General features: G+C 47.7%; 1 protein-coding gene across 1 annotated transcript in view; it reads left to right on the top strand.

Annotated features, from left to right (window-relative positions):
* Positions 1-23,599, top strand: part of NUP210 (nucleoporin 210kDa) — a 141,967-nt gene that overhangs the window by 44,180 nt on the left and 74,188 nt on the right. The window contains exons 5-13 of the mRNA XM_006901376.1: positions 886-982; positions 5,968-6,118; positions 9,031-9,163; positions 16,523-16,696; positions 17,158-17,226; positions 18,450-18,556; positions 19,506-19,646; positions 20,412-20,549; positions 21,818-21,973. Of these exons, the coding sequence (XP_006901438.1) occupies positions 886-982; positions 5,968-6,118; positions 9,031-9,163; positions 16,523-16,696; positions 17,158-17,226; positions 18,450-18,556; positions 19,506-19,646; positions 20,412-20,549; positions 21,818-21,973 (1,166 nt within the window). The remainder of the gene's footprint in view (positions 1-885; positions 983-5,967; positions 6,119-9,030; positions 9,164-16,522; positions 16,697-17,157; positions 17,227-18,449; positions 18,557-19,505; positions 19,647-20,411; positions 20,550-21,817; positions 21,974-23,599) is intronic.

Below are 23,599 nucleotides of genomic sequence, written 5' to 3'. Positions count from 1 at the left end.
GTGTCAGAGGCAGTGCGGTTGGCGCAGGATAGAGCAGGGTTTCGGGCTGTTGTGCATAGGGTTGCTATGAGTCGGAACGGCACATAACAACAACAACACAACAGTCTAAAACAGCTCAGTGCATCTTAAAATCAGCTTGTTTTCCTTCCCATTTGGAACTCTTGTAATTATACTACTTTTTCCCTCTTTTTGCTTTGTGGTTGTCCTCATTACTGGGCTGATATCCTCTTCCCTATTTTTAGTTTCTGGCATTTCTTTTACTTGATATATTTCTATGTTTGGGTGAGTTTCTGAATAATGTTGTCATGTGTGTTAATTTTCAGTTGGTGCTTGCCTGTGGTGGTTCTTTGTCCAAAAAACTCTTTAGTTTTTCTTGTCAAGTTGATCTGGTTTTTACAAATCCTTTTTATTTATATATGTCCTGATTTCATAATACTTGAAGGATAATTTTGCTGGCTATCTAATTACTGGCTAGCAATATTTTTCTGGCAGGATTTTTATATATCATCACATCACCTGCGTGGGTTCTGCTGAGAAATAACAACCTTACTGGTTCTTTTTGTATCTGAACTGTTCTTACTGGTTCTCTTTGTAACTGAACTGTTTGTTCATTTCGGATACAAGTCCACCACATTGAAATGTAAAGGAATGGAAGAATGTATCAGGATTAGAAGTTCAGTAGGAAGAAAACAGCTGCCTGGCTCATCCCTGAGGTTACAGGGCTGTGAGCCTGCTCTGTCCCCTTCAGCCTCGTTTCTCCATCCTGAAATGGAGATCACACATCTACTTTGCAGGGGGCTGGTGCTGGGCATGGCATTTTGCAGGAAAAGGAGCACTGTTTCCATGGATTCTAGTGTCTTTCTGCCCTCCTATCTGCTCTCATAGGGAACACATTCAGCACCCTGGCTGGACTCGTCTTCGACTGGACAGTTGTGAAGGACACAGAAGCAGATGGATTCTCAGATTCACACAACTCCTTACGGTAAGCAATGGCCTTCTCCCGGCCTTCACTTGGCCTGAATGTTTCTGAAATGAAGGAGCATGTCCCGTGGGGGCACCACGAACACTCACTATCTTCTGGGAGCCCAAGAAGTTTCCCAAGAAACTGAAGCCCTGTACCTGGTTGGGAGGGGAAGTGTCATGTCACACAGTGGCCCCAAGATTTCCTACTCTGCAGCCCTCTGGGTGTGCTGTCAGAAATCTTGGGAGAGTCAAGGTGTACAGCTGGAGAAGAGGACCTCGGCACTCCAGGACTGTGCCAGTTAATAGAGGGGCTGCCATGGGGACTGGGGGAGTAGGTGTGGTTTTTAAGGGAAGCCCCTCTGTGAAGGTCACATGTCCCAGAGAGAACATTGGAACATTGACGATCATCCATAGGGAATGGAGTGGGCTGACCCCGAGAAACAGGGCGGCAAATAGATTTACAAGATGGATCATTTAAGTATTTTTAAATATATGTACTTTTAGAAATATAAATATTCTTTGGTTTTGTAAAAATACAGACAACACATTTGCCAATTCAACATTTTCCTAAAAAAAAAAAAAAAACAACAACACATTTTCCTTGTGTGAAATTCAGTGAAACCAGTTGCATCAGTCAGGTTTGCAAACACCACCTATAGTTTTTTTGTCAAATTTTCTATCTCTATACACAAAACTCTTCTTTGTGCATTTTATATATCTGGCTGCTTCATCCAAAATGCCACTATCACTTGGGGTTTGGGGATTGGTTGGTTGTTTTTTTTCTTTTCATTTTTGTTATTGGTATGCATATACTTATTCATATACATTGTGTTTCTTTTATGTACATACTGGTGGAGGTGTTTTTTCTGTTTGTTTCACACTTTCCTTCATTAACATTGTGTTTCATGCAGTTTTTCCCACACACTGTGTTTTCAGGTCCCCCCTGGATCTTCCCCATTTCCTTTACCCCTCCCTTAACCAACCAAATTGTCCGACTCTCTGATTTCCCCTCTACACATCCTCACCAGTCTGCTCTCACCCCATTCCCCCTTGAACCTCCATACACGTTTTACTACTTATCCTTCTATTTTTCCAGTACCAGTTTTTACAATTTTATCACCAATAATAATACCATCAAATCAAACGAAAATAAAAGGCGTGGTTACTTTTCCATTTCAGCAAGGAAGTACCTCAGTGAGGAATGAATGAGTCTGAAGGGAATGCTGTTTGATTTTTGTTTCTTGCTCATGTTAATGAGTAAAGACCAAAGACAAAACAAGAAAAATACATGTTGGAACTTTGTTTCTTCTTTTTTGTGTTATCGTTTTATTGTGATGAAATATACATTAACAAAATTTTTCCCTCTTTGCTGTTTTTAGCTTACACTTCAGTGACACTATGTACATTCACTGTGTACAGAGAGCTGTCATTATTGCTGTCCATTTCAAAACCCTAAATAGAAATTCAATACTAGTTCACTGATACAGCTCCTCAGTGTGCTCTCCTGCCCTACCAGGGGTAATCAAAAGCCCATTATTTTTGTGTTTGTGTCTGTAAGTCCAACTCAGTGGTATTGAGTTTTTGAGTTAGAGATGACATAACCCTGCTTGCTAAAACTGAGGATGACCTAAAGCGTTTGCTGCAGAGCATCAAGGACTGCAGCCTTCACTACGGATTAAAGCTCAACATAAAAAAAAACAAAGATTCTCACCACTGGGACAGTTGGTAGCATCATGATAGATGGTGTAGAGATTGAGATTGTTAATAGTTTCAGTTTACTCAGCTCCACAGTCAACGCTATTGATACCAACACCCAGAAAATTAAAAGATGAATTGCATTAGGAAAGTCTGCTGTCAGAGACCTCTCCAAAGTACTAAAGAGCAATGATTTCAGTCTAGAGACTAAGGTGTGCCTGATCCAGGCCATAGGCTTTGCATTCACTCGCTATCCATCAGAAAGCTGGACAATGACTAGGGATGATAGAAGGACAATTGATGCCTTTGAGCTGTGGTGAAGAAGAGTATTGAATATACCTTGGATTACTAGGAGAACAAACAGGTTCATCCTAGAAAGGGTGAAGCCAGGCTTCTCTTTGGAGGCAAGTTTCTGAAGTTTCATCTGACATACTTTGAACATGTTGCAAGGCAGTATCTGTCATTGGAGAGGGACAACATGCTTGGGAGACTGGAGGGACAGTGCAGGAGAGGAAGACCTTCGATAAGATGGATTGATTCAGTGACTGGGTAGCGGGGGTAGGTGTGTCAGACACAGTAAGGTTGGCACAGGTTAGAGCAGGGTTTAGGGCTGTTGTACATAGGGTCGCTATGAGTTGCAGGTGACTCGATGGCACATAACAACAACATTAGGTATTTCATGCAAGTAGAAACATACAATACTAGTCTTTTTGACACTTGAGCTCACAGGGCACTCTAGATACTACTGTCACCGTTTTTCAGATAGAGAAAATGGGATTCAGAAAAGTTAAGTCAGTTGTGTGAGGTAAATAAGAAACCTACACAAACAGAAGAATATGCCATCTCACAGATAGGAAGTCTTAGCACTGTGAAAATGTCAGTACAACCAAAAGTGACCTGCAGATACATAATGCAATCCTGATTCTGATCCCATCATCCTTTTTGGTTTTGTCTCATCATCACTCTTAAAAGGCATAGGTAATCTCCAACTTCATAGACAAAGGAAACAAGACCCTGGATGAGCAAAGCATTATTGAAGAAGAGTAGCAAAGTAGGAGGCCTTACATTTCCTTTTCCTCTACTATCAGGAGCTCTGGTGGCCTAGTGGCAGAAAACTATGCTATAATATCAAAGCCATGTGGTTTGAGGCCACCAGTTGCTCCGTGGGAGAAGGATGAGCAATCTCCTCCTGTGTGCTTAACTGCCTCTGGAAACCTGCTAGAGGGTCAGCTGTGGGTCAGATCTGACTGGACAGTAAACAGCCATCACCACCACAGGGTCATGATGGTCATAACAATCTAGGATGGTCCCGCAGGCACATAGATCGGTGGGATAAAATAGAAAACCCAGAAATCAGTCCATTCACCTGTGGAAGGTGGTGATCTTTGGCAGAGAGATAAAATCCACATAGTGGGGGAAATGCAGCCTTTTTAATAAATGGTGCTAGCAAAATGGATTACCTATGGAAAATTAAACACAAACTATACTTAAAAATACACACAAAAACTAACCCGAAAAGGATCAAGGATCTAAATGTAAAACTTGGAACTAGAAAGATCATCAAAGAAGAAGGGCAAACCTCTGGGCTGAGCCATACTCTATATCATAAATGACTGTCAAACATAATGGAAGTTGTCCACTCAGCAGAGGATAAGCTAGATGATTCGTACCTTCTAAAAGTTTAATATTTAGCAGCAACATACCTGAGAAAAAATGACTCTAAAATGTATAGAAAACTCCCAACACCTCTACAAAAAAGTGACAGCTCAGTTACAAACTGGGCACATGACATGGCAAACACTTCACATGGCCAACAAACACATGAAGAAGTGCCCAAGGTCATTAGTTATTAGAGAGATGCAGATCAGTACGATGAGATGCATCTCAACACAGCTGTAATGGCAAAGTTCAATAGGCAACAAGTGCTGGTGAGGATATGGAGATCCCAGAACTCTCCTATACCTCCAGTAGGAATATAAAATTGGGGCCACCACTGTGGAGTGTAGTTTGATGGTTCCTTTAAAAGCTGGGAATCAAAATTCACCAGTGGGACTGCTATGCATATTCCTAAAGCAGTAAGGGCTGGAACTTGACTAGTTACATGGCCACCCATGTTTGCTATAGCATTGTTTACATTGGCCAAACAACCCAAGTGTCCATCAACAGTTGAATGGATAAGCAGACCATGGTACGTACACTCGGTGGAATAGTGTCGCTGCTGGTGGTGTGTACTGTCAAGTTGGAACCAGCTCGTAGTTGGCCTTCAGCAGGTTTCCAGAGGCATTTATTCACATGGGAGTAGATGGCCTATCTTTCTCCTGTGGGACAGCTGGGGGATTGGAACCACATGCCTTTGGGTTGGCATCCCAGCTTCTTATCACTTAGCCACCAGAGCTCCCTCAGTAGAATACCAGGCAATGCTGAATTGAGAAATCCACCAAGCCAAGCATAGCATGGATGAACCGAAAGAACATCATGCTGAATGAAATGAGTAAGCCACGAGGATAACTACTGTGTGAGTCCTGTTTTATAAAAAGCTGAAGAAAGATTTCACAGACAGAATGGTGCATTCTTGGTGTCCAGGGATGGCAAGGGATGCAGAAGAGAGGAAAACTCGTTAACTAGATAATGGACACATTCAGAGGAGCAAACATGCAAACATAACTCTCATTGAGCCACTGGGACCTCCTTCCTGCTCACCCTCCAGCAGGTTTATGAGGCTGTAAATCTCAGTCTTCCTCCTGTGGAACCACTGGTGGGTTCCAGCTGCCAGAGGAGGAGGGCAAGGGCCTCCCAGAGTTAGCAGCACAGCTCCCTATGGTATGTCCCACTCCATGGCACAGCAGTAACAGGGCAGCCCCGCTTCTAAGCCCACACCTTCTGACTGTCCTCCAGGGGACACAAGAAGGTGTGATCGCCCATCGGACCCAGAGCAGGAGCTGGACCAGAGGGGACGTTGGTGGCCTGCTTGTTCATACTAACAGGTTCCACTTTTCCCATCTGTGAAATGGAAGCAGTCCTCAGATTCCACCTTTTGTCAGTATCATAAGATCAAATGCCTCTGATTCATGCAGACAAAGATTAGACTGGGGCCAAGGGTTTGTATCGTGATCCTAGCACATTGGCAGCTCTGATGTGGGAAGTTTTAGGGAGGCATTATTCTTTTAACCGCTCTCGTGAGCATTATCCCTGAACGTCTGGGTCTAGCACACGGTAGAAGGGTTGCATAGATGAGTAGGTGTTGGTGCATTGGCTGTATCAGGTTGGGTGCATCAGGCCGGCTGAGTGAGCCCTGACTCTCTGTTCCAGAATCCTCACTTTCTTGGAGTCAACATACATCCCTCCTTCCTACATCTCCGAGATGGAAAAGGTGGCCAAGCAAGGGGACACCATCTTGGTGTCCGGCATGAAGACTGGGAGTTCCAAGCTGAAGGCACGCATTCAGGAAGGGGTCTACCAGGTAGGCTGGGTGCAGGGTGGCCCTGGACCCCGTTGGTGGGGGGCTGCGCTCTTGCTGACTCCTGTGGGCGTGACAATGGAAGTGTGATAGTGTCAGAGCCTCACTGCCAACTTCATGTATTTTCTCGTGGCTTAGATTGGTTGGTTGAGGGTTTTTTGACCATTCTTGAAGAGAGATTTGAAATCACAAAAGTGCTGCTTTCCCAGTTTTGAAGCAGGTTCGAAACTAGTAGCGAAGAGCGATTCTCAGCAATTACTTTCTTTCTTTTTTTTATTTTTAATAATTTTAATGAAAATTTACAGAGACTTAGGGTTTCCATCCATTCATTATTGCACTTTTCTTCCTGCCCACCCCCAACCCCTAATTCACTCTTCTCCTTGAGAAATAAAAGAAAAACTCTTTCATTTCTATGCAATCCCTTCCCCCAAGTCCACTGAGTGCAGTCTTCATTCTGGACTCCTGTCATGACAATAATACCCAATCATATATCCCTATTAAATGGTTCTCTCCCTCATCTGTTTCAATGCAGTATACATCATTCCTCTCTTCCTTATCTGTCTTCCCTCAACCCCGATGTCAGTCCCGTTTTACAACAGTGGCCCTATGTAATATTTGTCCTTTCGTGACTGAGATATTTCGCTCAGCATAATGTCCTCCAGGGTCACCCATTTTGTATAATATTTCATGAATTCCTTGTTTTTCAATGCTGCATAGTATTCCATAGTGTGAGTATACCACAGCTTTTCTATCCATTCCTTTGTTGATGGTCACTTAGGTTGTTTCCAACTCTTTGCTATTGTGAACAAAGTCACGATAAAACATGGGTGTGCATATATCTGCTTGGGTGGCAGTTATGGTTTCTTTAGGGTATATTCCCAGTAGTGGAATTGCTGCATCAAATGGTATCTCTATTTGCAACTTTTTGAGAAAGCGCCATCCAGCCTTCCACAGTGGTTGCACCATTTTACACTCCCACCAACAGTGAATAAGGGTTCCAGTTTCTCCACAACCTCGCCAGCATTTGATGTTTGCTGTTCTGTTAAATTTTGCTGTTCTTACTGGCGTGAGATGATATCTCATAGTTGTTTTGAGCAATTACTTTCTTTTCTCACAATACTCTGCCCCAGTGAAGGGACATGCCTAAGCATTTGGCGCTCTGTGAAAAATATATGAGGCTCCTAGGCATCTTTCATGCCATTTTCTTGATCTTAATTTAAGACCCATTCTAGAATGGGACTCGAGTCTTTTGTTCATAGGGTTGTTTTGAGTCTTGCTCAACTCATCAGCACTTAACAACACATACTTGATTACCCCATTTATAAAAGGCTAGGGCTCCACCCCAGATGCAGGACCATTGTAACCTGGTTCCCTGTTGACATCCATAAGTAGAGCAGAGGAACGTGTTTAACCATGTCCTGACTGTCTTCATGGGTGAATTTTTGCCCAACCTGTAATTGGAGACTGCTGTCTGTGTGTCTCCTTCTGAAATGTAAACCTGACACTTGTTTGCACAAGGGAGGAAGCTTGTGTTGCTTCATCTTCCATTTAATGTTGTGAAGTAACAAAGAGAAGCCCCCTTGAGTAATGGTGGTTCCTGGACCATTTGGGAAAGCTGAGGGCATGTCACATCCAGGCCTAATCCTACAGTTCTCTGTAATTTGCTTATTGGTGTTCTGGGTGCCCATGGGAACTAAATGGCCTTCTCTTCTCTGGGTGGCACAAATGTCCAAACATTCAGGCTTGACTGAAAGGCTGGTGGTTTAAATCCTCCCAAAAGTGCATTGGAAGAAGGGCCTGGTGATATGCTTTGGTGAGGTCCCAGCCGTTGCCTATCCTCCACTCTGCAGTATGGTTGACTTTGACCTTCTGTGCTAGAAAACACTTGCCTTGGAGCCAGCACTATGTTGGCACCCAGTGCAGGTTTTGATTTTCTTTCTTCTAAATGTGTCTGATAGTGTATTTTATCTTATTTCATGGAGGAGCTCTGGTGGCATAGTCCATAGTGTGTTGTCCTGCTCGGCAAAAGGCCGCACTTTTCTATTGGTTTGGGTCCACCAGCCGCTCCACAGGAGAACGATGGACAGTCGCCTCCTGTTGAGATTGACAGCCTCGGAATTCCAGTCAGTGATAGGGAGCTGGGAACTGTGAACCTCCTCCATGGCAGTGAGTTTGAGTCTCTGAGGTTTTTATTTTCTAAGAGCGAAAGGAACAGTGAGGGGTTAGAACCAGTTCAGAGGAGACTCCAGAAAGCAGATGCATGTACAGGCATCAGGAATGAAAATACAGATAGGTGCAAATCTGGTCCCTAGTCAGTTGCACCTGTCCCTGAGAAAGCGTATTTGCATTTGAGTGGACAAGAATTATTTGCATTCCTTTTTGTTCTCTACCACTTACAGAGTCAGCCATGAAGTAGCTCAAAGACAGTGTAAGGTCTGCCCTAGAATCAAGTCACCCAGAGGGATGTGTTGACAGTGCCTCCAGCTTCTTTCAGAGTTTTTCTGATGAGGAGGTCACATGTGAAGGATGAGGGGTGGACAAGAAGGACACATCTGTCAGAAACACGCCTGTACCTCTACCCCTGTTCAGGTTGCCCTGAGGCCCTCCAGCCTCTTGGATTTCAGGGCTTTGTGAGAAGTGAGCCCTAGAGCACATACTCCCGACACCTCTGTTTTAAACTGAGATCTACATGGAGTAAACGAAGGTGCCCACGCATGTTAGTAATGACCTCTGAATTCTCATGCCTTTCGTACAAGGCTGTCTCGGGATTTGGGGAATCTGAGGGTGTTAGCTTTTGAATATCACTTTTTTTCCCCTCTTAACTTCTCTGTCTCTGTACAGACATAGTGAAGCCCTTTAACATTCTCTTCCTTTGTCTTTCCCACACTGCTCATCTACCCTCCTCGTTATACTAGAACGTCCGCCCCGCAGAAGTCAGGCTGCTGATCCTGGAGAACATCCTCCTGAACCCAGCCTATGATGTCTACCTGATGGTGGGAACCTCCATCCGCTACAAAGTGCAGAAAATCAGACAGGGAAGGATCATAGGTATGTGCACCCTCCCCTCGGCAGTCAAGGCAGCTGCCTCTCTGGGTTGTGAAAAAGTCAGGGGACCCTCCTTGCTATGTTGCTGATCCAGGAACAGGGTCCCGTCCTTTTGCCCGGGTCTGCCGTGTGCTCCTGAGCAGTGTTGGGCAGTCTGTGCCCTTTTCTGGTGTCCAGTCTGTCCACAAGAGACCTGGGGCCTTTCTAGCTTGTTGGTGAGGTCAAAACTAACTAACAGATGTGGCGTTGTTTCGACATGTCATATATTCTAGATGAGGAATATTCTTAATGTACCAGCAGTTTGCTTAAGAATTATCAGGCTTTAATTAACTTTTTATTTAGTGAGGGCTCCAGTAAGACACGACAGCAAGTTCAGAGGACACTGCTGAGAACAGATGCGTGCACAGGCATGCCGAAATGCATTTACAAGTGGATGTAAACCTGTTCTGTAGTCATAGAACAGTAGACAACTGCAGTAGAGGAAATATGTTTGCAAATGCACGGATGAGGATTGTTTGCTTTTCTACCAGTTTTCTTGCTGACTTATGAAATAGCTGTAAGAGAGTGACTGCATTTTGTGTAAAGGGTATTTGTATTGAATGGATATAACACAGGCATCCTGGAGTTAATGTCCGTAGTCCTATGCTCAGGCCAGTGCAGATTCTTCTCTGTAGCTTCAGGCTTATGTCTGCCATGGGAAGTAGGGGTACATTTAGCAGGCAGATAGGTATTTAGCATACGGGTAAGTTGAGCTCACTCCATAGACCCTGAAAGATGCTGTCTCGATTCTAACTGCCAGAAAACATGGCCTTTGGGTTAGCAGCACATCAGCCTATGGACTACGACACCAGAGCTCCCGACACATGGAGAAAACAGATGTCAAAAGAACAGGTTCAGCCCTAAATGTGGTTTCCTGAGACTCCAAAAGGCAGGAAGCCCACAGGTGGAGCGCATAGGTATAAGCTCCCAGGTGCGCTGAGGCAGCACGCTGAGGGGAATACAGTTGGCTGGTGTCTTAAAGGACCAGAGAGCGGAAGGAACAGACTCTCTGAAATAGGAAATCACACATAAATACAGACGAGAAAGGGGCACCGCAGCCTGTGGGAAGATGGTATGAAAGGCCAGGTTGCTGCTGAGAACTGTGATTGAGTAGCTTCTATGGGCTGGGCCCGGTTCTAAGTGCTTTTCATGTGTAACCTCCTTACCCCTTGTTTTATACCAACAACCTGGGAGGTAGATGATTTAATGAAAAGCTTTTAGAGCTCTTAATAAAGAGCTTTTACAGAACAATTTAATAAAGAGATTTTGAAGAGCTCATTTTCAATCAGTTCAAGTATCCTGATGCAGAAGTATACTTTGCAGGGTAGCAAGAGGTGGATGCTGTTAACGCCATCATTTGTATAGTTGACCACTGGATTGCCAGTGGTGTGGTGGTCAACGCTCTCCTGCTTTGAACCTGATATATCAGGGGTGGGAACCCACTAGCTGCTCCATAGGAGAAGGTGTGGCAGCCTGCTTCCATAAAGGGTTATAGTTTTGGAAACTGAGTCATAATTGACATGGCAGGAGTGGGTTTGGTGTGGTTTGGGACTGATGATTTTCCAAATATTGGCCAATGAGAGCTCCATCGATCATAATAGTCTGTGTCTGATACAATGCTGGAAGGTAAGTCCCCTAGATTGGAAGGCATACAAATCTACAGTGGTAGCAGCAGCGGGCCATTGCATGCCAGAGATCGGGAGATCTTGTGGCCTAGTTTGGAGGGGACTGTGCTGCTAGTCCACAGGCCATACTTATCTGGTGGTTCAAATCCACCAGTCTCTCTCAGGGAGAAAAGGAGCAAAATCTCCTCCCTTGTGATTTACAGCCTGGCAAACCCATTGGAGGGTCAGCTATGAATGTGTTCTGACTTGATGGCAAAGTGAGATGAAGTGATTGTCAATGTGGTGCAGGACATTTCGTTCTGTGGTACCTAGGGTCCCATGAGTCACAGCCAGCGTGAGGACAACTACCACTAAGGGGTGGGGATGCTGATGGTCCGTCAGAATAAGATCACAGGCTTCCAGAACCTGGGCCTTAGTCACTCCTCCAGAATGAAAGGGACCTCTTTTTCTGTTGCTTCTCACCTCAATAAGGAAAAGCAGGAAAATGTTCAACATAACAAAAAGGAATTTTCAGCTCTCTCAGGGACAAAGCACATAGTCCCTACGCATGACGCCTGAGGGCTGTGGAAATTGACCAGCTTGACCCCAACAAAGAAGGGCAGAACTCGTAAGAATGAAGGTGGAAGGGAACCCTGGTAACCTAGTGGCAAGAAGCTGAATTGCAATCCCAGAGGTAAATGGTTCAAATCCATCAGATGCTCTGCTGGAGAACGAGTGGCCGTCTCCTCCTGTGCCAGTCAGATCCAATTTGACGGTACACTCACACAAAATAATAAAATAAAAAAAGAAGAATGAAGGTGGAATGGTTTAATAAAAGCTCTTTTTTTTTTAAGAACTCACATCACTTTAGTTGAAACATGGCCAAAAGGAATTCTACTTCCCAGGCTAGTGTTGCTATAACAGAAATGTCGCACATGATTTCTTTAACAAACAAATTTATTTTCTCACAAATTCATAAGCTGGAAGTCCAAATTTAGGTCCCCAGCTCTAGTGGGAGGCTTTCTCTATGTGTCAGCTCCAGAGGAAGGTCTATTGTCTCAGAGCTGCTGCTCCTAGATGGTCTTTGTGAGGCTTATCCCCGTGTCCCTCACTATGCCCAGCTCGTTAGTTTAATCCCTTGTATATCTCAAAAGAAATTGACAAGATAACCCCTATATACTAATCCTGTCTCATTAATGTAACAAAGGCAACCCATAGTGATTGGGATTTATAACACATATTTTGGGGGGAAATCATTCCATCCTTCACGTCATGAGTACCAAGAAAACCTCATTGCTGACCTGACATAGAAGCCAAAGAATCCTAGCACACCACAGAGACCTTAGCACAGGACGGAGGCAGGTTGTGTCCCTTTCATCAGTGGGACAATGAGATAAAAAAGTCTTCTGTGCGGTAAACACACCTGTCACAGTGTTGGAGTGCTTATCAGAAGGGTGAGTTTGGAAGGGAAGGAGGAGCCAGTGGAGCTGGCAGCATCTGACCTTTTCTAACTTCAGCTGGTAGGGCAGAATTTAAATCAGCAGCCCAGAGCTAATTAGCGACAAGGTGCAGGTCAGACATACCTCCTCCCTCTGACCTTTTTACCAATTCTGACACCAGCCTTAATGCCCACGGCATACTGCTTCGCTGCTGGACTTGATAATTTGTTGTAAGGTCCTCACAGAGGTCAGAGCAACTTGAACGAGAATGGGGCTTATTAGGAAAGTTAACAGGTTACAGTTAGTAAGAATAGGCAGGACCCTGGCCTTTTGAGCCAGTTCAGTCTCTCCTCTGCTCAGGTGAGTGTTGCAAAACTCTTTCACCCAACCTATAAATACCTGAGGCGCCCTCTCTGCCCGGCAGCCTCCTACCCAGAGGTGCTCAGCCCCTCCCTCTGTGGTCTGGAAGGCCTCCTGTGCTGTCTCATGCCAGTGTCCTGTTTCTGCCTTTGCCATTCTCCCTGGCACTGCTCTTCACCATGTCCAGCATGACAGCTCTCTGTCTCCTGAGTTCCCAGCCCAAAGACCTTGGGTCCAGATGAACACCCCATGCCCATCTCTTCTTGGAGGCAGTGACGTTCCTTCTTTCTGTCTCTGGGATAATTCATTTTAAGCCTAGTGGGATGACAAAACTGACCAGTGTCCTCATTAGAGTTCCATGTAGCTTATTTACGTGGCCCCACCCTCATAAGTGTGAGGACTTCACATGCACCTTATTTGCATTATTATCAAGCTGTCCAATGTCCTTGGTGGACCAGAGCACCTTATTTGCATGGTGTCACTCAATCGTTTGACAGAAGTTCCAAAGACCATGGCTAGAAGGGCCATCATCACATTAAATCATTCGCTGTACTATTTTCAAGCTTAGTTTTTGTTTTTGTGGGTTGTTTCCCCCCCCCCCAAAAAAAATTTAGGCATGATTCCTGTTACTGTTATTCTTAACAGATTGCTAATCAGGAAAGTGAAGGGAATGCTGCCGTTACTCAGCTCATTGCCATTGAGTACATTCTGACTCAGGGTGACCCTCTGTCCCGTGTCCAAGACTGTACATGCTAACAGAAGGAGATTGCCTATCGTTTTCTCCTGGGGCGCATCTGGTAGGCTTACGCTGCCAGAGACACTCAGCGCTTTGGTTAACAGTGCAACACAGTACAGGCTGTGCCTCCAGAACCCCAGTGTCGTTAAAGGGACCTGCATTTCAACAAGTCGCGATTCCTCGACAGCATGCCAGTCTGTGGACAGGTCACATAGGTGACAGTTTCATGCACTTCCTTACAATATGGGTGATTGACCTAAAATTCATTCTTCACGTTTTGTTTTCCTTCCTTACAAATATGTGGTTGTGTTGGGGTTCCCCCCCCCTTTCCATCTGTATTGCCCGCCTTTCATTTGGTGGGGAGGGATGCGGCTTTCATTTCAAGACCTTGAACTGAAGACCTGCTCTGCACCCTCCCTGTGCTGATGTTGGGAGTGCAGTAGTCAGTAGGGCTGAGCTCCTTGTCCAGGAACGAGGAGCCACTTCTCCAGGAGGGCCTTTGGGTGAGTGCCTCTGTTTGAGCCAGGGAGGGACTCTGTGCGCTGGTCATTGGAGGGAGCTGGTTCTAGTGGTGACCCTGGGTCTCTGTCACTCCTGTTCGGTGTTTGAATTAGTTAAACACACACATTTATGCCACAGCCCCCAAATGGACAGGGGCTACAGATTCAGGAGGGGTATGGTGGCCCATGAAGTCATACCTGAATAGGACACGTTGGAGATAAAACATGCTGAAATTTGAGAAACTAGTGCATGGATACATGTCGGGCTAGGATCCTCCTGTTTCAGGGACCTGGAGGCCAGTGCACAGAGGACAGAGGACACGTGCTGCTCCAGACTCATGAATGCACTCTGGCTCCCAGGTGTGAATCCTTGGCCACCTTCTCAGGGTGACCACCCTGTCAGTTCCACGTAAAGGCACTGGGAGGGGTTAAACTCCTGTCACCCTCAGTAGACTCATTTATCCAGTGTCTCCAGGGCCACGCTAGAGCCTCCATGCAGGGTGGTGCACACTCTGACAATCTGAAGCCTGTCTAGGGGTCAGCCACAGTAGAGAGGGGTCCAAGATATGCTCCTGAAGGAGCACAGGATACTTGGTCTAGAGAAGGAATGCCAAGGGGGTGATCGTTTGCTGTCGCAGAAGCAGCCTTCCTCTGGCTGTGGCCCGAGACTGTGGAGCCAGGAACTGAACTCACAGATGTTGAGGGCTTCGGTATTTTAGGAGTAGTGAGCTCCACTCAGCGCAGCAAGAGTTATCTAAGGAATATGCCAAGTCAGCCCGTTATGCTCATAATCTTAACGTCTCTTAAAGAAGGTTGCATCTGTGTTATACACAACCCCTCAAGAGTCAGTTGTTCTGCTTCCAAAAGAGCTTTCTTTCTTTGGAGAACTGTCAGGCAATCCAGGGAGAATCTTGTGCTCATAAAAGCCACAGGAAGTAATATCACTTAGCTGAGCAATTGCGTTGCTTTTATATGACACTCACCCTGATACACTGCTGTCGTATGTGAGCACGAGGTCCCTCTGAGAATCAGAAGCTTGCTTAGACTAGACTTTGCCTGTTGCTGTTAGATGCTGAGTACGACTCACAGCAATTCCTGTCCTGTCCTGTGCCATCCTCACAGTCGCCGACACACCGTAGGAAGGGTAGTCAGAAAGTACTGACTCAGTAAGAGAAACGAGGCCAGAAATAGGATGACTGAATTGTGTACATTGAAGGATTTATTCATTGTAAATACCTTTTTTAAAAAAACCACAAATAGTGACTTTACATACAGACATCACCAGGTAGGTGGATGATATAGGAATCAGATTGATTATGTCAGTGGAAAGAGACGTTGGAGAATCTCAGTGTCAGCAGTCAAAACCAGAGCCAAGTGCCGACTGTGAAACAGACCATCACCTACTTAGAGACCAGGAAATGGGCTGTGGATACTCTCCAGAGTTCCCAAGCTTCTGAGGGCATTGGCGGCACGCCGAGGCTTATTAACGGCCAGTGTCTGAGGCAGCAGCTCCGCGGCAGTGCTGGTGGTCTAGGGAACACGCGTAGAGAACCTGCGGCCAGTGACTGCAGCCTGATTCCCGGGAATTCTGAACAAAGGTTTTAGTTGACGGTGTTCCAGGAGCTTTCTGTGACATCTGCGGTGCTAGACCTTGACCTGGGACTCAGGGGGATAAGTGGGCACGTGGGCCCTTAGCATGTGCTTCTCTGGGCCCTTTTTCCTCTCCTGGAGGGACAGAACATGACTACGTCCAGTGAGCTCATCCCTGCATGGGAGGTTCTAAGGACTCAGTGGAGGGCATCAGAGCTTAGCTAGACCTCTTCATTTGAGTCCTAGCTCTGCCTGACTGTGGGGTCATGAGCTCATCTTCAGCTTGGCTCTGACACTCCTCCGTCTCTCAGACATGGGTGTCAGTAGTAGCACGGGCTCTGGGGTTGTAAAGGGCTACACTTGGCACAGGCCTCGCATGTCTTGATTTCTGGGCCAGTGGTGACCGTTTGATATCTACAGTGCTTGATCTCTGCCTGCCAGGTGAGGAGGAAACATAGATGTGGGAGTTTCATACAGCCTGTGATTTCCCTGGGCAAGTTGGTCTCCAGCCAGGCTCAGGGCAGGCACGCTTTTTCCCCCAAAATGTACTCGATATGACACTGAACAAGAATAAGCTGATGAATGGTCAGCTCAGTCACAGTTCTCTGCAAATTACAGACCCAGTTCTGGAAACCTGGTAGGAGACTATTGACCAGGGCCTTTTATAAACCCCTAGAGGCTAAACAGGTCCAGGGAGGTGTGCACAGTCCCCCCCATGCAGGAGCAGAGTCCTCCTGCTTCTGGAAATTTCCCTGCAGTGATCGAAGGAGAAAAGACTACTATTAATGTTCTCCAAGCAGCAGGCCATTTCACTCAGAGGCTGCAGTTAATTTAAAAGGGGAAAAGCAGATTATAGCAGATCCAGAAAACTCATTACTTCTAAAAACTCATGGAGAGTGATGAACATGGAGAAGAATAATTATAAAACGGGGGGAAAAGTAAGCAAGAAGCCCTAGCAGCTGGACTGACAGCAGGGTCCAGGGGTTTGGGGAGCATGTGTGTGTGACACTGATCGAGTGGCTTCTGCTGAGCCGCAGGCCCCCTCCTGCCCTTCCTCTCTCTCACTGCTTTTTCTTCTTTGTTTGTGGAGCCAGAACTCATGATGCCCTCGGACCAATATGAGCTACAGCTTCAGAACAGCATCCTGGGCACAGAGGGAGACTCGGCCCAGCCTGTAGCCCTCCTGGACCAGGAGACATCCACTGTCACTGCCCTGCAGCTGGGAAAGAGCAACCTCGTCCTCTGTCACAGGAATATCCTCTTCCCTGGTGTGCATGTGTATACCGTGTGTGTGTGTGTGTGTGTGTGTGTGTGTGTACTTGTAAGCCAGACGTAGGCTAGAAAAAAATATTTGTTTTCCTCCCACCATCAAAAACTCAGACCTAAATTAGCACCCCTGCAAAGTGAAATTGTTCACCACTGCCAGTGAGGCAAGGAGAGGCTCCTGGAGGCTGGGCCTGGCATGAGCAGTCACTCCAGGGCCACAGGGACGTCTCACACGTCGGCTTGTGGGTGGTGGATGATCTGGACTCATCCCGTGACTGCAGGCCCTTGGCCAGCCTCAGCAGCATGACGTGTCCTTTGATTCTGAATTTGCTCCACTCAGCCCAAGCCAGGCGGTTTGTGTTCCCCATTCGATGTGAGGGATACCCCGATGTCATCTAGCCATGGGAGCCAAGCTCTGAACTGCCACTGGACTGTCTGTGCTGCTCCTTAACTGAGGCTGCAGGCATCCGCATGCAAGGGGCTTCCAGGTTACCCAACAGCACCATTTACATTGTGGAGCCTGGCTACGTGGGTAAGTGCCGTCCCTCTGTGATGGAATTCTTTTTTAAAGAAATAGAAACAGGGAAGAAAGCACAGCTGACAAAATGCTTCATGTCTCAGGCCAAAGCCTGGGTACGTCAGCTTTCCACTCTCACTTGGGGGGCTGTTGCCCTGCCCTTTCCTGTCAGTGTGCAGACAGAGTGAGAGAGACGGACCAGGCAGTCAGAGGAGCCAACCAGGGCAGCATTGTCTCCTGACTTTTGAGCAAGGGCTTTGTTGAGCTCTGACTACTGCTGTGGACATTTGGAAGTGGGAGACCCATAATCAGCTCTGCTTTGTAGGTGCTATGAGATGATGTGGCCGTTGAAAGGTCCATTGCTGGGAAAGTAGAGGAGGCATTTGGTCAAGAGCAGAGGGAGGAATCCATAGCAGTGTGGATGAGGTCGACACCCCCATGTTCCCGAGGCGGTCATGACAGCACCTGAGAGATGCTGGAGACATGCTTGTCTTGCCTGGTCTCCATGGCAACACTCTTCCAACTGCATGGACTCACCTGTCGGGCACACTGAAATAGTTCAGTTGAGACAGCACTTGATCAGGGCAACTTGCAGTGCCACTGAAGATAGCAAGCCAACATGCTGTGGTGGTCCTTGTCAGGGTGGACCTTTGTGCTGTGGCAGGACTTTCTGTGCCCTGTGCCAGACTCGAGCTCCCTGGGGAGGGGAGACACCTTCCTCTCTTCATGGAGGGGCAGGGAACCAGCTCAACAGGCAGCACCAGATCATTTATAACTAAGCACAGAGGGCCAATTTCAGGGAAATACTTGATAGTTCTCTCTAGGGGCCGTTTTTAAAAGAAGGGCCTTGTGATGATGAGCAGACTGTGGTGGGCTGAGATGGGAAGGACCAGGATGCAGTGGAGAACTGACAGGCACATTCGTGAGGGGAGTGCCATGTCTGGCCAGAGGGCAGGTGTACCTGAGGGGGGCTTCTGGTGTGGGGAGTGCTCAGGATGCTGTGTAATGAGCACCTGAGCAGTCAGTGGGGTTTGCCTGTCACGGGTCCCTCCTTGGGGTTGATGGTGGCATGAGGCCCTACCCTCCTGGTGCTTTGCCAGGCATTCCCCAGGCGTGGCCCTGGCTCCTGGCTGTAGGCCAGCAGAGTCTGTCCTCTGGGGATGTGGGACGTAGTCCCATCCTCTTGACTCTTGTCCCAGGGCCTGTACGGTCATTCTTTGTTGCTCGCCTGTTTGCAGGGTTTACAATTCACCCTGGTGACCGATGGGTGCTTGAAATGGGCCGTCTGTACGAAGTCACCATCGACGTGTTTGACAAGTCTAGCAACAAAGTCTATGTGACGGAGGTGAGTGCCCACAGGGGGTCCTGGGAGGAGTGGGGTGGGGTGTCTCTTGGAGCTGCTGCCCAAGGAGTATCCCTCAGCACCAGGGGCTTCCAGGTGGGTGTCTGGGCAGTTGGGCGCTCTTAACATCCTCATAAGAAGCAGATATGAGGGCTCTTTGGGGCATCTTGGAACATAGGACCCTGTGAGTCCGCAGGCTGGGGCCATGTCAGGTTGATGCTGGGGTCCTCTCAGGATGCTCATCATGGGCTGGAGGGAAAAGACACCATGAGAATAGTGAACAGGGGAGCCAGAGGTTGTGCCCCCTGCTGCCTCCCTTTCTCTTTCAGGCTAGAGGTCCATCTGCCTGCTCTGTAAGGCCCAGGACATCCTTGCTGGCCCAACCCCGAGAGCCAGCAGTGCTCCATGGGGAGATCTCAGTGTGAGCGCATTATCTTGCTGGCTCTGGAAGAATACATCACATATGTGGGACAGCCAGAGGCGTCCTGCAAAAATGAAATCCTTGGGGCTACCAGCTAGAATATTGAGGCCCCTTCTAGGTTCCCAGAGCTTTGCAGTGGGGATGGCACAAGTCACCTTTTGGCTTCTCAACAGAAACCACACTTCTCCCCTGTGGTTGACACCTGCTCGCCCCACCCCCTCTTTTTTGAAGTGGGTTTGGAGGCATTTGGATGTGCATTCTTGGTTAGGGTTAGGTTAACTTGGTTTCTTTGTGGAGACGTCAGGGCTAAGGAAGATAGTGGTAGCACATGAGCCCCCCAGGGATCCTTGGAGGAGGGTGGCCTGGAAGAGGCACAGACAGAAGTCAGTCGTGGTCACTTCCTAAGTGCTGGGGATTCGGCTGTGTGCCTTCCCCCTGCTGGACCTGGTCTGGCTGCTGCGTGTGGTTTGCAGACCGACGTCCCCTGTGCCAGCCCAGAAACACCTCTCACCTCCCTGCCTTGTCTTGCAGAACATTCGAATTGAAACCGTGCTCCCTGCTGAGTTCTTTGAGGTGCTGTCATCCTCCCAGAATGGGTCATACCATCACGTCAGAGCCATCAAGAGGGGCCAGACAACCATCAGTGCAGCCCTCACCTCTGTGGTGGACCAGGCACGGAGTCCCTGCCCTCCCCGCACCCTAGCCCTCAGCCCACAAAGTAGGCCTCCCCTGGGTGCCAGGGCATCATCAGCTCCACTGAGCCCCACTCCCTGATGCCCGGGGCACCTCACCCTCTGGACACTTCACTACACAGGAGAGCCTGGGCAGGAGCTCTGAGCTTTCCTGCCTAGACTCTGGGCTGGAGTACCCTTCTTTCTTGTCTCTGCTCCCAGCGTAAGTCAGTCAGCTCTCCCTCGCACTGGGGACAGGAAAGAGGATGCTAACTGAGCCAGTGTCCTCAGCCCACTTTAACCAGGGGCTGTTGGTATTTAAAAAGCCTGTCAGCTGAGGCTGGAGCCATGATTTACTGATTGGAGAACTGTCCAGGGTTTTCACTGCACAGCTCTTGCAGAGCTGAAAGAGGCATCCAGGAGTATAAAAGATAAACAGCCCTGGGACCAGGCAGCAGGTTTTTAGCGAAGTCTACCTCTTCATCTGTGAGGACTTTGGGTGAGGGGCCTCAGCTCTCCAAGTCTCAGTTTCTCCATCTATAGAGTGGGTACAATGGTTTCACCCTCGTAGGGTTTCTGGAAGGACCCAGTCAGGCAGTGCCTGCGAGAGAGGCCATGGAGGCTGTCTGGTCACTCCCCTCTTCGCTCCCACAGTCACAGCAGCTTCTTCTGGCCTGACACCCAAGGAAGGCAGGGTGTGGGTGTCTGGGGAAGAGGGTGCGAGAACCTGCTTGTCATGGTAACTTGGGTGTCTCACTGCCTGTAGGATGGAGGAGTCCACACATTACATGTGCCTGTGTGGAACCAGCAGGAGGTTGAGATTCATGTCCCCATCACCCTCTTCCCTAGCATCTTGACATTTCCATGGCAACCAAAGACAGGCGCCTACCAGTACACAATAAAGGTAACCATGGGACCTCAGCTCTGGTGCTTTCCTGGGGGTATTCCTTGGGATTGGGGCTTTTGTTTATTCCATTTCTGCTAATATTAGCCTCTGGCGGTTGAGGAGGATTTTAGATCATCTCGTCTTTGTATTTCTTGTTTCCTAAGCTCTCTGTCCCAGCAGTGGGGTTTTGGTAAGCAGGCAAACACACACAGGAGAGCCAAGAAAAGGAAGCCTAAGACTCAGATTTTACTTCCTCTTATGCTCTCCTGTTTGTTCCCCTAAAAAATACTGTTAACCAATACAAAAACCATTAGGGACATAACTTTAGAATCCAGGGGAACAAAAACGTGTCCAGCCCTATTACTCTCCTGCTTGTCTCTCGTGCCCATGTTCCGTGTGCATTCCTTCAGACGAGCGGGGTCCCTGGCACTCAGCAGTCGTCTGGCCTCCCTGGCAGGAACAGTGCCATCATTGGCCAGTTGTCATGGCTTTGCACCGGCACCTGCTGTGTGTCACCTTCCTGGCCCCTCTAGAGGTCTGAGGTGGTGACTCCTCATCTGGGAAGTCCATGGGCTGTCACATACGTCACAGCAGGTGGCAGAACAGACACAGGGTCGGGATGAGGCATTGTGTCCCTGGTTGTGCAGCAATTTGGACTTTGTCTCATACATGGATCCATGGTGTGGTAGAGGGGAACACTGCGCTGTTGGTGGTGTGTGTCATTCCTCAACAGTCCCAAGGGTCTTGGAATAAGGAGGCCAGAAACTAGGCAGCGTGGCACAAGGCAGCAGGCAAAGGGCCAGCGGCCAAATGTTGGGCTAATACTGTGTTTCTCCATGAGGGAGGTGGGGAAGCACTCACCGTGTGCTGGTGTGAGTGGTGTTGCTGATTTCTTTGTCTCATCTGCTTTGCTTTTTTTTAATTTTATTCGTTTTAATGAACATTTACAGAGATTTTGGGTTTTCATTCCTTCATTGTTGCACTGCTCATCTGCTTTTCTGTGCTGAGATCTTATCTGTAGAGTTGATCTTATCATTCATTAATGTTGTTTTACTGTTTAGTCTTTGTGATTGTCCTCTCTTTTATTTTGATGGGGGGGTGTCTTCACCTCACTCCCTTGTGTAGAGACCAGGACGAGCAGGCTCATCTGTCCCTGTGTGTGTTCTCACCTCTCTCACTCATGTTGAGACCAGCATGAGTAGGCTGATCTGTCTCTGTGTATGTCTTCTCACCTCACCTACTCACGTAGAGACCAGGGCAACAGGCTGACCTGTCTTTCTCCCTAGGCCCACGGTGGGAGTGGAAACTTCAGCTGGTCATCGTCAAGCTCTGCAGTTGCCACAGTCACTGTTAAGGGTGTTATGACCACAGGGAGCGACACTGGACTCAGTGTGATCCAGGCACGCGATGTACAGAACCCTCTACACTTCGGCGAGATGAAGGTGCGCCGCGGGGCTGGGACAGCATGTGGGGGGAGGCTTGGATTATTGACTTCTTATCCACCCTTCAGCCTTAATTCATAAGAGCCCTTCACTGCCCAGTCCTGGACTAGGAGGGTGATAGCAGAGATTATCAAATCCCAGGCCTGCCCTAAGGAAGCTAATGGCCTTGGGAGATATCAGGTCACACTTAAGTGTCAGGGGTCCACCAGGCTGGGAATGGGCCTGCAGAGGGCAATGCCAGCATAGCTGGAGTTTCTTGAGGTGGGCCAGAGAATGCAAGAGGCTCAGGGTCAAACCCAACAGATTGTTACTGATAGGTGGTGCGAGTACAACTCTTACCGGCAGCAGATGTGAACCGTGTTCTATCCTGTGCCATCCTCATCATCTCTGACACTAAAACCCATTACTGCAGTCACTGTGTCACACTCTCTCAAGGAAGATCTTCCCCTCCTTCACTAGCCCTTCACCTTTCCAAGCATGATGTCCCTTTCTAAGGACTAGCCTCTCCTAGCAACCTGCTATGAAAGATGAAGCTTTGTCATCTCTGCTTGTCATTGCAAACCAGCAGATAAAGGTACCCAAATCAGAAGAGCATTGAGTTGCAAGCTCTACTTCTCAGTAAAACCAAGCTCCAATACCTTTTCCTTCATCTCTATTTGGATACTTAAGTGGCCCTGCATCAGATCCCTCCACCTGGCATTTGTCCCTTGAATGCTGTGAGACCAACTCAGATAGCATTGGCAGCGTGTGGGCGGCCACTTGCAGCTGTGAGCCCCTTGTAGTGACCTGACTCTATTACCTACCTCTTCTGGCTCAGACCTCAACCCCACTTACTATTTTCCCTGGGGCAAAACTTGACACCCCATAGTGCATCCAGTCACTGTCTCTTGGATGATTTGGGTCACCAGTGGACAGATAGTTCTGGCCTTTGTTGATTTTGTTCAGGTGCACATAAATATCTATCTACATAATGCCAATCTCAAATGAAGAGGTATATAACATAGACACTGTATACAAAGGATCCCTAAAGTGGCCTAGTGGTAAGGAGCTGCACCGCCAACCCGAAGGCACACTGTTCAAGTCTGCCAGCCGCACCGTGGGAGACAGATGAACATTCAACCCCCTGTGACTTACAGCCTCTGAAAACCTGCTGGGAGGTGAGCTATGAGTCAATTCCAACTCAGTGCACATAAAAACATATATACAAAAATGTTTAGAACACAGTATAATTGTCATATCTAGGTGAAGTATGATTACTCCAGGCTTCCCCAGGCTAGCAAGTATGTCACTTTTCACTCAGCTCCCTCAGCCAGAGCCTGAGGACTTCCTCAAGAGTTACAGTGCAGCGGCTCCAGCTGAATCCTGGGCTCTTCCACTTGGGATCACACAGATTCCGCCTTGTCAGAGCCTGAGCGTGTCACTGATGAGTTCCTCATCAGGCCAGTTTTGTTTCACTAAGGATTAGCCATCGTTGTCATCCTTCTTACTGCCCCGCTCTTATTCTATACCGCCGATTTATCGAGAAATCAAGTCGGCTGCACTTTCAGAACATATGTCTCAAATCTGACTTAATCCAGCCCCCTTCAGTGCCATCATTGCTTCTCACCAGGATTTCCCAATAGCCAG

The sequence above is a fragment of the Elephantulus edwardii genome, unplaced genomic scaffold, assembly GCF_000299155.1.
Source record: "Elephantulus edwardii isolate Elephantulus edwardi_28Jun2011 unplaced genomic scaffold, EleEdw1.0 scaffold00322, whole genome shotgun sequence".
Classification (NCBI taxonomy): domain Eukaryota; kingdom Metazoa; phylum Chordata; class Mammalia; order Macroscelidea; family Macroscelididae; genus Elephantulus; species Elephantulus edwardii.
This window is presented reverse-complemented; position numbering and strand designations above follow the sequence as displayed.